Here is a 14,978-nt window from a genome sequence, read left to right on the forward strand (position 1 = left end):
AGGATCTTTTACGAATCTGAAGTGAAAACCCCAAGGGTCGCCCTTCGTGAAACAGCACATGGGGTCGTCGATTGATTTTTGTAAAACGCTGTGAATATTATCATCGTAAAATATGTCTCGGGTTAGTTTTGGATGCAAATTTTATTATGTAGTTTCTGAAATACCCGGGACTGATTGGCCGCGGTTGCAAATGAATTAAAGCCCCTGTCCCCCCTTTTCATGATGGGGACTAAAAGTTTCCATATATTTTTGGTATATGACCTTTGCTTTAAGCAACAAATAGTTTGACAATAATCTATCACAGACGTTCTTTGTAGTGTTATAAATACATAGCACATATTTTCTTTAGAGCTATTTCAACACCTAAGTATGCATTTAACGGCCACTCCAACTCCTAGGCCTATGTCGTTTCATTCTATATTTCATTTTATGTTTTAGTTATTCCAATAACTGGTCCTTACAATATCAACTTTCTCTGGGATAATCAGTCTATATTCACCACTGACACATAAGCAAACCTTTGTATAAAAATATATACGATGATTGTTATTTGGAACATTATTGTAGTCTATTTCATGACAGGCAATTCAGTATAAAATTTGATTATAAAATATGATTAAAATGAAAGTTGACAAAATAGAAAAATGGAATTGCGATAACTCTAAAGAAATAGATAATTAATAAAATAGCTATGAATTTCAAACAACAAACGACGACTTAAATCTATACCTAAATCCCAATTTGGCAAATCGTTTAGCATGCAGGGCAAAACATTTATATGATTAATGATAATCAATTCTTTGTTTCCTCAGAGTATCTTTCAAGATAAATCACACATAGCATATTGTGTAGACGAAAACAATAGTTAAAATTACCAAAGGTTAGTCTGTATCTTGTAGTTAACATGAAAAGTCGTATTGTCCTGAAATAATACCATGGATTGAGCATTTCATGAAGAGACGTAAGAGTTGAGAAAACAATGAGAAGACGCAGCAAAAGGATTGATTAGCCCAGTGTCGTACCGTGGGTCGAGGCATTGGGGGGCACCAGCAAAAATTTTGAGTCACTTTTTGTGCGAGCGCGAAGCGCGCTTAAATGCCAGGTATACTAACATAATAGAGACATTTTAAGGACTGTGCCATTAAACGGATATGTATCTCACTCATCAAACAACGCGAGTGCGAACACCGAGCTGATTTTTTTTATATTCAGACTTAAAAAAGGGACATTATAAGCAACTTTTTGTAATCATGATATGTACCTGTCTCACTATACAAACATTGCGAGCGCGAAGCGCGAGCTGAAATTTTTTCTATATATTGACCCCAAACGGACATTTATGGACTCTTTTAGGAATTCCCGAAGAGCACACATTTCTCAACATACATGACATAGTCATCTAACATGTCTAACGCGAGCACCAACACTATAAAAATATTGGGTAAAAATGTTCCATGAGGGTAATTATGTGTCCAACCAACATTGGGCATTTCTTTTTGGCATTTTTATTGATCCAGTGTGATGAAAATTTTGTTCATTCTTAAGTAATTGCTGCTTATTTTTTAACCTTACTGGACAATATGCTTCACGCATTGGGTAAAATACGTACTGCCCAAAATTGGTTGGACACATAATTACCCTAGTCATGCTAGTGTTGGTTGAAATTTAACCCAATATCTTTTACAGTGAAGCACTTGCTGATTTTGATAATGATTTCAATAAAAATCCACCTAAACACATAAAGCACTTTTTGTAGTCATATTAATCATGAACATGATACGTATCTCGTAAAATAATGCGAGCGCAAAGCGCGAGCTGAAAATTTTTGAAATTCAGACCTGAAGAGGGGCATTCGAAGGCTTGTTTGTGGGAATTCACTAAGACCAAGTATTTCACAAACTAAATGATGCGAGCGCGAAGTGCGAGATGAAAAGTTTTAATATTCAGACCAGAAAAAATTGACATTTTGACTGTTTTTAGGAAATCATGAAGAGCAGACATATCTCACCAATCCACTGATGCGAACGTAAGCACGGACTGGCCGGGGCCATTCACTTTAAGTAGGCCTAGTCATGAAAAAGAAGCATATGTCACTAAATAAAGCAATGATAACTCGAAGTGTGAGGAAATTTTTGGTGTATACTGACTTGAAAACGGGATGTTTTAGATTAACAGGATTGTTTTTATCTTCAACTGACAATGCGAGCACCAGGAATGATGAACACATAGGCCATATGGCCTACGCAAATTATGTTTCATATAAAGTTATGAAAAAATATTTCTTATGTAATATGATATAACATAATATATACAATAATTTCTTCTTCCTCCACTATACGTTTCTCCTTCTTTCTCCCTCTTTTTCTCCTTTTCCCCCGTTTTTTTTTTTTTTTTTTTTTTTGGGGGGGGGGGCACGTGCCCCCCATGCCCGCCGTAGTTACGCCACTATTGTTTTTATGAATTTAATAATTTCAATATCATTATTATTAATATTATTAATATTCTCATATTGTGAAAGGTACATTATTCAATGAAGAGTAAAACTTTGCAAGGCTTCTACTCCACTAGCGCAGAATTTGAAATGGTTTATGACTTCTTCTGCACAGTGGCGTAGCGAGGAAAGGGTTTGTTCTTTTCAAAGGAAGAAGTAGCAACATATGTAGAAGGATTCTTTGATGCGAAGTCCCCATCGATATCAACATCGATGTATTCATGACTCGTTGATGTCGGGTCATCTGAGCGAACTACAAGTCGCTGACCACTACGATCTGAGGTCGTAAGCTCTGAAGCATCGTCGTCGATGCCGTGTACAGAGTCGTATCCAGTGAATTTGGTACGTGACGGAGTGGGTGCTGACTGAGGTTCGATGTCATGATACCTTGGTCCGTCCGTAACAATGTTCCCTGAAAATAGAGGATCTGCTCCTTCGTAATCGACAGGAGTAAATCCTGGTTTGATTTCATAGTATTTTCTTGAAGCAAAATCAGGTTGTCTTGTTTGGTTATCAGCAGGTTTGTAGAGTATGTTATCAATCATTTTTCCTTCTTGATGAAAGCCTCGAGATGTTTCTCCGTCTGGGTATGCATACTCGGAATCATTCGGTGGAAGATCGTTGCCGTTCGGTGATTGCCGAAAGTTATCCGATGCATGAATTTGTGTGTTTCCCGCGTTTTCGACTGGTTTGTAAAGAACATTGTCTATGAGTCCATAGCGAGGTGTGTCATTTGGTGAAGTCTGATTGTGTTTCTGTAGATTCGGATCTCTTCGGATATTATCGGCCGGTTTGTACAAAATATTGTCAATCAGTCCGTACTGAGATGGATTTTGCGATGAGCCCTTATCAGGTTGTTCATTCGTATCTCTTCGGACATCATCGGCTGGCTTGTACAGGACATTGTCTATGAGACCATCAGTACCTATAATTGTGTCTGGTGCAAGTGTATTTGGTTTAACTTCATAGTAACTTGGCCCATCGTTGTTGGGAATTTTGTGCATACTATAACTCTTGTTGTTGAACTCCGATTCTCGACGCGTCGGTTCTGGTTTCATATCAGATCTACAGAAAATGAAAATCAGATAGGGACAAATCATTCTTTTTTTCAGATGATAGTCTTATTTAAATTACTTTCAAGGGATAAAAGACATGAATAAATGATGTAGACCTGAATGGAAAATTAATACAAGCATTTGAAATTTGTGTAAAAATTATTCAGCAGGCAATGTAAACTAATTCATTTTGATATTTCCAGGAATAATACACTTTTTTTTTGGGGGGGCGAGGTGTTACAATACTTACTCTGTCTTTCTCATTCTGTTGAAGTAGAAGAATATGGATGTAGCAAGAACCGCTATAATCACCACACTGATAACAGACACAGTTATTGGAACTAGAATTAACAAGGGAAAAGAAACAAGTTATGGATACGCCTCAACCTTTCAAGATATGTTTATTACTTTTTATTATTTTCATTTATTCGTGTTTTTCATACTGCATGACCATACTTCACAGTAAAGGCAACACTGTTTTGAACATGATTGTTTCTTCATCAATCTAATAAGTTATTATATTGATATTTTGTTTTGATATCCTAGAACCAAATTTTCCATACTGATTAATTGGTTGGCTCATTGACTGGCAGGGAAGTGTAATTATATCAAAAAGTTTCTATTAAGGTGTCATCTGTTACTGTAATAAATGACATTGATGCCTTCAATCGTATTCAATTAATAAAGATCAGTTTTTTCCATCAATAATTTTTATTTCCTAGTAAAACTCAATAATGAATAGCTATGTACTGTTAGCAAACCAACCATAATCAGGAGTCCGACTTAATATCACCTAATATCGTTCAACTTCTTTTCGAAAATTTGGGCAATCATCCAAAAATAAATAAGTAATCAATTTGGGTTTCCTTAGAAATTCCACAGTTTTATCCCCTCCCATACGTGACAGTTTTTGGTGTAGATCAAATATTACACAATCATTCTCTTACCAGCTAAAGATTTGGAGTCCGATCTGGCTCCCATCCCCATACCGCTTACCGTTGACATGGTTGGTGAAATATCTATGTAATGGAAAAAAAGAGTTCTATTTATAATTTTTATTACAAAACAAACTAAAGTCGATTTTGGGAAGAGGGTTTTCATCGGCCGTACATGTCGATATTTAGATCGTGTTAACAAAGTTACCAGATTAGTTGACAATAGTTATAAAAGCACAACGGATATTAACATAATGCTGGTATTAATGAAACAGGGAAGAGTAGTTTAAGAATTATTATTCATGAGAAGAAACGCAGGCCTTACATTTTGACATTTTTATGGCAATTTTTTTCTTTCTGTTGGGCGTTTTCACAGCATAAATACCAATGAGAGTGGCAGTGATGCCAATCAGAAGGGCATGGCACTGAATTCAAGCCTTGGGAATCCCATTCTCGATCAAAAGATAAAGGTTTATGCTTATATATTCATTTGATTAGATTGATTATTGATAATCACTGTCATCCTAATGAACCACGTCATCCTATTTTGATTTGTTACTAATCACATATTGTTTTACCTGTCATTATTTCACCTCCTGTACCTGTTGGTGTGAGTGTTGTACCCATTCCTATAGGCCGAGTTATTGGAGAAATGGTAACTATTGGTCCTACTGTGGAACCATCTGATGATAGATAAGAAATATTTTTCTGTTTTTATGCTCAGGCGCAGATCGGGGGAAATGGGGAACGTGCCCCTTTATTGAGGATTCCTTGTTACGTTTTTTTTATATAACTAAAAAAAATTGCTTCCTGCTTGTGGTGATATGTTTTTTTCAATTGTATTTTTGTTCTGTATCCACCCCTGATCATGCTTGAATGAAAACGATGTATCTGTTCCTTTTAAATATTCATCTAATTGGATTTAACCCTACATACTCGATTTCCATTCTACTTATACATTTACATCACCCTTTTGTCATAATTTTATATCCCAACTCTAAAAGAAAATTTTATATACTTTACGCCTTATTACTTTGCTCTTCTTCTTTAAAAAAAAATCTGTATGATCTTGATCCTTGTCTGAGCTAGTCATGTATCATGAAACATAAATCACATTTCTTCCAGTTTATTTTCAATAACATTTTTCAAAACTATTCGTTGCAAACAGGCACATCGTAAGCCTAAGGCTTAAGCAAAAAAAAAGAGAAAGACATGGGTTTCGTTCATGCGCCATATTCAAGATTTTAAGATAAACCTCATGCATGAAAATTTCGTTAATTGAAAATTTTCAAAAGAAAAGGATGAATTTACTTCATACCTACACATGTCGGAATGGTACCATTCCATTGAAATACATCAGGTCCGCCAACACATTGCAAGACAGCATCGCCCATCAGCTGTTTGCCACCACTACAATTCGCCCTCACTATGTCACCAAATCGGTACCTTCCATATACGTTCAGATTGACGCCAGAGATCTCGGGGCAGAATCCTACATATACTGAGGAAATGAATATAATATATTTTTTTAAATAAATGAATAAACGCATTGACCGTACATTTACCAAATTGTTATGCTCTGTAACGAAACACACGTGATGGCTACTAAAGGTTTATGACACGGGTTCAATGCGCTCGATCTTTAGAAATTCCACTATCAATAATTGTGATATCAATTTCAATTCAATTCAAATTCAATTTATTCTTGATAATAATAAAAACGTCATCAAATTGTACATTCGTATATATAGAAATATCATTACAAGAAAAGGAGGGCAACAAAAAGTTTACACTTGAAAATAAGAAGCCTCCAAAGAAATGACCATTCAAAAGAATGCACGCTTTATCATTTTTCAGAGATTCATTGCAATTTATTTTAAGAATAGGGGCAAATAATTTGGTAACACCTGGTCCTGTCATACATTATGAATGTATACCAACGATGAAGAAATAAGTTCGATAAACATGTTTGTATAAATTCTATACACGCAACTTAAAAACCTCCGGTCCTCTATCAAATTGAAATCAATAATAAAATATAAATCAAATCATGGTACATGTATATAGAGACATAACGTGGTTCTTACCATTAAAAACTGTAAACACATCTCGTCCCCTACCACATAGCTGTCTATCATTACCAGTGCATGGCCTGTTGCAACCCTCATCTGCATCATTTAAAACGGAAGAGTCATTGAAGCAGAAACACATTTCGTCTCTCTGTGCAGCAAAGAGAGTTCCATCTCCCTGACATAGCAGCAGACATTCTTCGTTGGTTCTTTTTCCATTTTCTTCTATTATTTTGACACTATTCCGTTCGGGACCGGGAATTCGAAAACATTTGGGTTCTGTATATAAGATAAAAAAATTAAAATGTCACCTAATCTTCAAAAGTTATATAATTCAACACTGTCCCTCAAAATGCAAATTAGTTGTTCCACATGGAAATATAAAAAAAATCATAGAAATAATAACACAGACATAATAACTTATTCAGAAGTACTATGAATTTAGATTGAGTGATTTACTGCTATGAATACTTCATGTTGAAAGTTTGTCGATTTAGATTTTTCGAACATAGTTTTTCAAATCATTCATACTCTCAAAATATGCCTGACCACTTGGTAAAGATTGTGATCATCATTATTTCCAAATATGTGTTAAAATGTTACAGAATTTGATTACTCTAATTTCAAAGCCATTATAGAAATATTATTTCGTCATCAAATTACTACAGAGAAAAAAATGCTTGATATTCGCTTATCTATATAACTTATTGAATCCAAAAACCATAGGTATCTGAGCGAGTGCGGCACTATACAGGAATAATGCTTATTTCACCTTTGTTGTCGCATTTGTTTGACTGTTCCATTAGAAATATACTTCGCTACCTGGGGCGGATCCAGGATTTTTCGAAAGGGGGACACATTTTCCCGAGAAAAAAAATTGACAAGCAAAAAAAAAAAAAAGAAAGGGGGTTTAACCCAAAATTTAGGGTGTTTCGTCCATGAAAAATTTTGACAAGCCCTCCCCCCCAAAAAAGGTCTTCACTTTCAAAAGGGGGGCACACTTCTGTTTAAACGACATTTTTACATTACAGATTTTTATTGTGCCTCTCAAAAGGGGGGAGGCGGGCCGGCTGTGCCCCCCTCCCATGGATCCGCCAGTGTTCGTTACTAACCATAATTTCCAACATAACATTGTTACATTGCTTGCCTAATCTGATTAATTACTTAACCATCTTGCATAAAAATGTTTCCGAATCATAATACGAGTGGGGTGAAGCAATCGAAAAATAAGCGTTATTATTGAGGAAATTATATATACTTTCTGAGGGGTAGTCCTAAGAAGAAAAGGAGTTTTATCAATATTTACCCAGGGGCGGATCCAGCTTTCGCCAAAAGGGGGGGGGGGTCGAATTATTTTCACCTATATTTCCCCCGGTCGGCCACTCAAAGTTGATGTCCTGAAAAATTGAATATTCTGGGCAACGTTTGAGATCCTGAACAAGATCATAAAGATGCGTATGTGGTTATATACTTACTGCGAATGCAAGCAGAAATTTTTAATATACGTTCTGGTCTGATCGAAAAGGGACCTGTTAAGGTCTACCGTGAAGACGATGCATATTTCAACAATCAAATAATGCGAGCGCGAAGCGCGAGCTGAAAAGTTTTGACAATACAACCTAAAAATTGGACGTTCTAAGCACTTTTTACAATCATGAAAAGGATAGGTACGTAACTAAACAATGCGAGGGCGAAGCGCGAGTAGAAAAAAAGAAAGTTAGACCTAAAAGCGGGACACTCTATTCATGTTTTGTAAATCATGAAAAGAATGGGTAATTGGGAACCTTCCTAACATTAATAATGCGAGCGTGAAGCGCAAGCAGAAATTTTTTGATATTCTGATCTGAAACGGGATAATCTAAGAATGCTTTGATAAAGAACATGCTTGCGCGTGTTTTAGATTTAGACATAGAGGGCCGGATTCTGAAGTCAGGTTTAAAGGTATTGTTTAACTTTGTGAGGAGCCGATTAAAAAAATTCTCAAACCAAGATGAAACATGTGTACAAGTGCATGTATTAGAACTAATAAACCCTGAAAACAACTATTATTGAGAATGAAAAGCTAAAACTACAAGGCAAACCCCGATTTTGTAAATAGGCGTCTTATAGACGCCTAAATAGTACACATAAGTGTATGGGATGAAATTAAGATGGTGTTTTCGGTCACTTTATATTTCAATTTTTGAAGCACTAAATAATTATTTTCGAACGCAATTTTTTCTGGGCTTCTTTTTTGTAACATATCACAGACACAGGTGACAAGTGTGACCTTCTAGCTCAGATTTTTTTAAAGTCAAACCAATGTTAACCAATCACTTTAACTTAGACCATGGTCTAACTCTGTGCTAAAGTTATGGGGAGCCAAAAATTCAAAAATTGTGTGCTATTGTATATTTCTTATGTTAAATATTTTGCTTTCATAATGAAGAAAAATACATCAAAATACTTAAGTCATCATTCCCAGACAAATATGAACAATTTGGGTGTCATATGAGTTAATAAATTTGATGTGTTCTGTTACTAAGGATTCGTGCCCCATTTGGCTCTTAACATGCTGAAGCACTAATTCAAGCACTGTTTGTGAAAATTGTGAAGTGGATATGGATCGAACTTAATAAATGATGCGAGCGCAAAGCGTGAACTGATATTTTCTTTATTATTATTTTGACCTAGGGCTGGGAGTCTGGGACTGTCATATGAAACATGATGAATATCTTCCTATTCTTCTTCCCATAAGCGCGACATAAAACTTGCCGATATTCCCTTCTGAAAAAAGGGACAATTTAATTATTAGGAATTCATTAAAATGTTATTATCTTGTTTATTGATATAATACATTATGAGAGCCCGAAAACTGATGATATTGAGTCCTGGAAACTAGACATTTTAAGCACTTTTGTAATAAATAGGACGCATGGGTTAATATCGCGATCCGAAATTTTTGATAAACTGTCATGAAAAGGGAATTTTAAGTAGTTTCTTATAAATTTATATACTACTCACCAATGAAAATTCGAGTGCGCAGCGTTAGCTGAAAGGTTTTGATAATCAACCATGAAAAGGGATATTTTGAGAACTATTATGGAATACACGAACATAGCAGGTAATTGACAAATCAATAATGCGAGCGCGCAGCGCGAGCTGTAAATGTTGATATATCAATAACACGGACATTTTACAGAGCACTTTTTGAAAATCAATTTGTAAATCAAATAAACTAATGAAAGCTCGATGTCCGAGCTGAAATATGTTTTGTATATTGACTTCAAAACTTAATATAAGCTTCATATTAGCCTATTTATTGAGCAAGATAATCTCATCGAACATGCAATGCGAAAATTTTATATAGTGACACGATATTTTTTATTGTCCAAGTCTTCCCCTCGCCTTACTCCTCTTTTTTCCCTCTTCTTACTTTTCCTTTTTTTTCTTCCTTTCCCCTTTTTCATTTTTTGACTAAGCCATTAGGGGGCCCCCCTGGATCCCCCTATGTTTACCATCATCCGGGCCATCATCTTACTTTTCTTACTTACTATTACATGTAACACCTGCGGTCTGTACGTTCACCTGGCTGCAGTCAGCAACAGATTCTCCGCTTTCGTCATCACTGTCTCCCTCATATACACAAACCAGTGTAACTGTACACAACAACCACAATAAAAAGTGAATGTAAGTTGTTTTTTTCCAAATGTAAATAGAGTACCGAAGTATGACGTCATATGATTTTTAATTTTTTGCATATCCGCATTTCTTTATACCACATTTCGGTGGAGCAATACACCCAAAATCAAAATTGGGTGGGAATCGGTCAATGGGGGCCCAATTAAGATATGACCTCATGAATATAAAATAGCCCAATTGAAATAATTGTTTATTGGCCTGAGTCTAAATTTGTGAACTATGTCGGCCAATATACATTGATTTCAATATTATTAACCATCTAGGTGGATGAAGAGTCTCCACTTCACCCCCCCCCCCTCCATCTGTTCTACAATTCATGATAGGCCGGCCGTTTTAGGTCACAATAGCCAAGTAGTCATGATCTTCTCCGATTAAATGTTTTCTCAAAATAATCAGCATAATTACCATTGTTTGGGATATCTTCAATTCCGAAAACTTTCGAGTGTTGCCCCCTGCCAAATCTCGAATGACCAGGGGCAAAAATAGCATTGGGAAAGCCTACAATCTGACAAACCCGATCTGCTGTGTCAATTGTCCAGCCAATGTCCGATAAGACTCCATATTCATCCTCCTCATCAATATTGACCTTGACTTCAATACGTCCTTCATGAGTAGAGCTCCCATCCACAAGGGCAACTGATAGTAGAAGAAAATAGATAAATGACCTTAACATCACACAAAAATTTAACTACGTACACTCTAAAAATATTGGGTGCTCCATGAGGGTACTTTATGTGTCCAACCAACATTGGGTTGGACATCTTTTGGGCATTTTTATTTATCCAGTGTGATGAAAATTTTGCCCATATTGCTGCATATTTTCTAACCTTACTGGACAACATGCTTCCCGCATTGGATAAAATACTGACCAAATTGGTTGGACACATAATTACCCTCGTGGTGGTAAAAAATTTACCCAATCAATATTTGCAAGATTTTTTTTACAGTGTATACATTTAGCCCAGCTATGCAATAGTTAGGTCCATAGCACAACCTCTATCCGCTGCTGGAGGTCACATTGAACAGTTGAAGGAGGGCGACACTGCATGGGACACTGCATTATGTGCGGAAACCACAAAATGTCATCTCCGGGAAGTGTAGTGGGCAAATAAGTTTTGTGATGACCATATACATAGGGATTTGTCAGAATGTATGTGGTAGAGTGTCAGATCGAACGTCGGATTGCACGCTTTAAAAACAATTTAGTAAAGGGCTAGCAGGGTGCAATTGTTATCTCAGTATGTTTCACTATTATTCTAGTCATGTTTGTACTATAATACAATCTTTCGATCCTGACGAGAATAGCGCGCGCCCATCCATCTTGTTAGGTGTTCAAGACGCTCCTATTACACCAGCTTTAATTATGTTGCTCACAGCTATTTGATGAATTATCAACCCTTTACACATCATTCACCTCACCTGGGTTGAGTGCAGCACATTGTGGATCAATATACATGTAGTAAAATGTATGAATCTAGAAGTTGCACCCAGCTTACTACTGATCGAGTCAACTTGATTGATTTGTTTTTAGAGAGTTTGTTTTTACCGGCAGTTTCGTATTCATGATCATCACATTTTAGTAAATCTTTGGTCACGTTGGTAGGCTATATTCAGCAATGATGTTCTTATATAATTCTGTGTATCTGAAACATTTTCAATATCGAATTTTTTTCTCAATATATATATATACATATATATATATATCACAGAACTAAAAAAGGTTTATAGGTCATACATAAAAACTAAGAATACACTCAAAAGGGATGTGAAACAATAAACCTCTTCACAATATTGTTACCAATTTACGTTTGACTAATGGCCACGTTTTTTTTTAAATAATAATAATAGTTGGATTTATAAAGCGCTTTTTGCCAGAGGATACAAAGCGCTGCTATTATTACCCCGGCTTTAGCTCGAGCTACCATCACCGGCGCTCAGTGCATGCAAGGAATTACTCCTGCCGGGTATATCTCATACAGGGATATCTCATACAGGGAACTCATATCAGTATCTTTTATTCATGCACCAATCTACAGCACTGCTTTACAAGGAAATACATCAGAGTAAATGAATTACGTAATAAGAGAGACAACGAGGAAGAACTTCAATTTCATCGTGCATTTGCGTCAACTCGGTGCAGAACCCCCACCCCCCGAAATTATTTCGACCCTGTTAAAAAAGAAAATGACTTGAAAAGGTGAATTAGCAGTTTGAATTATTTGTTTTGTGCAGTATTCCACTACTAAATCTCTGACTAAAATGAAAAAGGTTCATTTATACTTACAACCTGAAATATAGTATCCGTCTGAAGAAAGCCATAAATTCGTTTCCAAAATCATTACAAACAATAAACAAAATGATTTCATAATTGGAAGTTTGTTGTACACATTCACGAGTTTGCGCCAAAATTATTGTTCTCAAATGAAGTAAATTGTGAAGGCTTTTCTTTTCTTTATTTCAGATTAAGGTTCCACAGTATATCCATTAGTATACCAAAACACAACTCGACCAATCGACTAGATCCGTATATATCGTGTTAAAATCTGAACAATCACCACTCTTCCACAGTCCTCTGGAGGCGAAGAAAATTATCGCTTAATGACTATATGAAATATGACAGATATACAAAATACTATGACTTCTTGGTCGGTGAGATCTCATGTGCCAGCATGCTGTTTTGGATCTGTGCTTATTGTCAGAGATAAACTGGTTATGTTCCGGTCTTTTGATGACGATATAACCAGTAAACGATGTCATCGAAGCGGGAAGTTGATCAGAATAGTACTGTTGATCTATTTCTGCCCTTTTTATTGTGCGCATTTTAATTAGCCTGGATCCACCCCCCCCTCTGGGTCGTTTGTGGTATCTGTTTCTGTCTCTTCTAACCACTTCCCTCTGTCACTGGAATCTATAAGAGTAGCTGTAAGCAGAAAAAACCTCACATTTTGCAGGGAAAAGTCTTCTCTATCATGTTTATAGACACTTACCTTTAAAAAAAATCTCTACAACAAAAATGTACAATTTCAGGTCAAACGTTACAAGTTAAAAGTCTGATCGGAGATTTAGGGAGACAGAAATTGCATCTCTAACGTATCCAAGTTATTTTGATGTTTCTCTGTTTCTCTTTAAACGTAAAAAAATTGTAGGTTTACAGAGGTTTAAAAAAAAATATTCCCCTTATATTAAGATTCAGCAAACATGGATATCAGACAGTTCTCGCCAGAAAGAACCCATTTAAAGGCAGTATACCACACCCACCTTGAAGAGCATCTCGGCTACAGTCATGAGCTCCAACTGTCCTGGAATCCCTCCCCAGAATGCAATATTCTGATGATCAGATTGGCATGGTATCATATGCCCATCAGGTAACTAATCTATCTACATTTCCCAACATTCACATCACAAATAACTTCACAGTTAGAAATAATTACAGTAAGCTTTCAAACAATATGTTGTCTTCCAATAGGTCAAGACAGTGGCAATCGTAAATCATTGCATCAAAATTTCACAGGTATGATATAAAGACAAATGCTCCAAAACAGGGGTCAAATAAGAGGCCAGTCCACAAACGACTGACATTTTGTTTTAATTCCATCGTCTTTGATCGATTCTTTACATTTCTAAGGCTTAAAAGAAATGATCGCAAGTGACGGCATGAACTTAAAAAGGAAATATTATGTTGAGTGGTCGGATATATATAGGGAAGTTATACGATGTGGTTTCGGGAAATGAGCATTAAATAGATGGTCGAAGACATGAATTACTAATCCATAATAATGAGTCAGCTTTCTGATATGATAGACGATTCAGCCGTGACAGGGCATATTCTAACTACAGAAGCAAACAAACAAAAGAGGCGTAGAGACATATTAGGCGGTTCGATCCCCCCCCCCCCCCCCCCTATTGGCGGAGCAAAAAAAGGAAAAAGGGGATAGAGAGAAAACAAGAGAAAAGAAGAAAGAAGGAAAAAGAGAGGAGAAAAAAAAGAAGAGAAAAATAAGAGGAAGACGAGTAATAACATAAAATTATGATGAGGGGAAGACTTGGAAGAAAAACAAATCTTTCATGTCGCTATATTAAATCCCTTCTCCTCAGTGTGGCATGATTAGTGCTGGCAAACATGAATTCCAATAAAGTATATACTACTGTTGCTAACACTATACACTGTTGATGCTGCAACTATATATAATAGTAGTAGTAGTAGTAGTAGTAGTAGTAGTAGTAATAGTCCCGGGGGGGCCACTTACATTGACGAGTGGATACCATGCGCGACCAAAAAAACACGTAAAAAGGATGTCTTTTTCAAGATAGGGCACGTTACGTACGTAACGTGATAAGGGTGTCAAAAACACAAAAATAATGAAAAAAGGGTATCTATTTCGCTAGGAAAGCTACGTGTTTAGGGTCAAATTTGCGGGGATGATGAAACAAAATTAAAATGTTGTATAAAGGATGTCCTTTTTGCCCCAACACTACGCGTGTTTAGAGTCCCGATTTGCGCGAGGTGAGGAAAGTGGGGCCGTATAAACCAAATGGTGTGTAAATTAGGTAAAACCGACGACCGACGGACGCGTGACACAACAATAAAATATCGCTGTATACTTGTTTAGGGGTTCATTTCAGGGAATACTTGCCAAGAGTATATTTTTGTTTCCAATACTTGTTAAGGGTAGGGTTTCAGACACCAATACTTGTTAAGGGGTGCATTTTCAGAACATGGAAAATACGTGTTTAGGGTGCTTTTCGA

The 14,978-nt window shown here is 36.3% G+C and overlaps 1 protein-coding gene across 1 annotated transcript; it reads right to left on the reverse strand.

Moving 5' to 3' along the window:
• Nucleotides 1–2,298: 2,298 nt before the first annotated feature.
• LOC129256018 (uncharacterized) lies at nucleotides 2,299–13,909 on the reverse strand. Its single transcript, XM_054894332.2, has 9 exons — nucleotides 12,516–13,909; nucleotides 10,637–10,867; nucleotides 10,084–10,188; nucleotides 6,569–6,829; nucleotides 5,800–5,982; nucleotides 5,060–5,164; nucleotides 4,494–4,565; nucleotides 3,797–3,887; nucleotides 2,299–3,556 (listed from the first exon to the last, which is right to left on the reverse strand). Exons 1-9 carry the CDS (start codon nucleotides 12,595–12,597, stop codon nucleotides 2,587–2,589), a joined length of 2,100 nt encoding a protein of 699 aa, XP_054750307.2. The 5' UTR covers nucleotides 12,598–13,909; the 3' UTR covers nucleotides 2,299–2,586.
• Between the last annotated feature and the right edge of the window lie 1,069 nt (nucleotides 13,910–14,978).

This window comes from Lytechinus pictus, chromosome 1 (genome assembly GCF_037042905.1).
Source record: "Lytechinus pictus isolate F3 Inbred chromosome 1, Lp3.0, whole genome shotgun sequence".
NCBI lineage: Eukaryota > Metazoa > Echinodermata > Echinoidea > Temnopleuroida > Toxopneustidae > Lytechinus > Lytechinus pictus.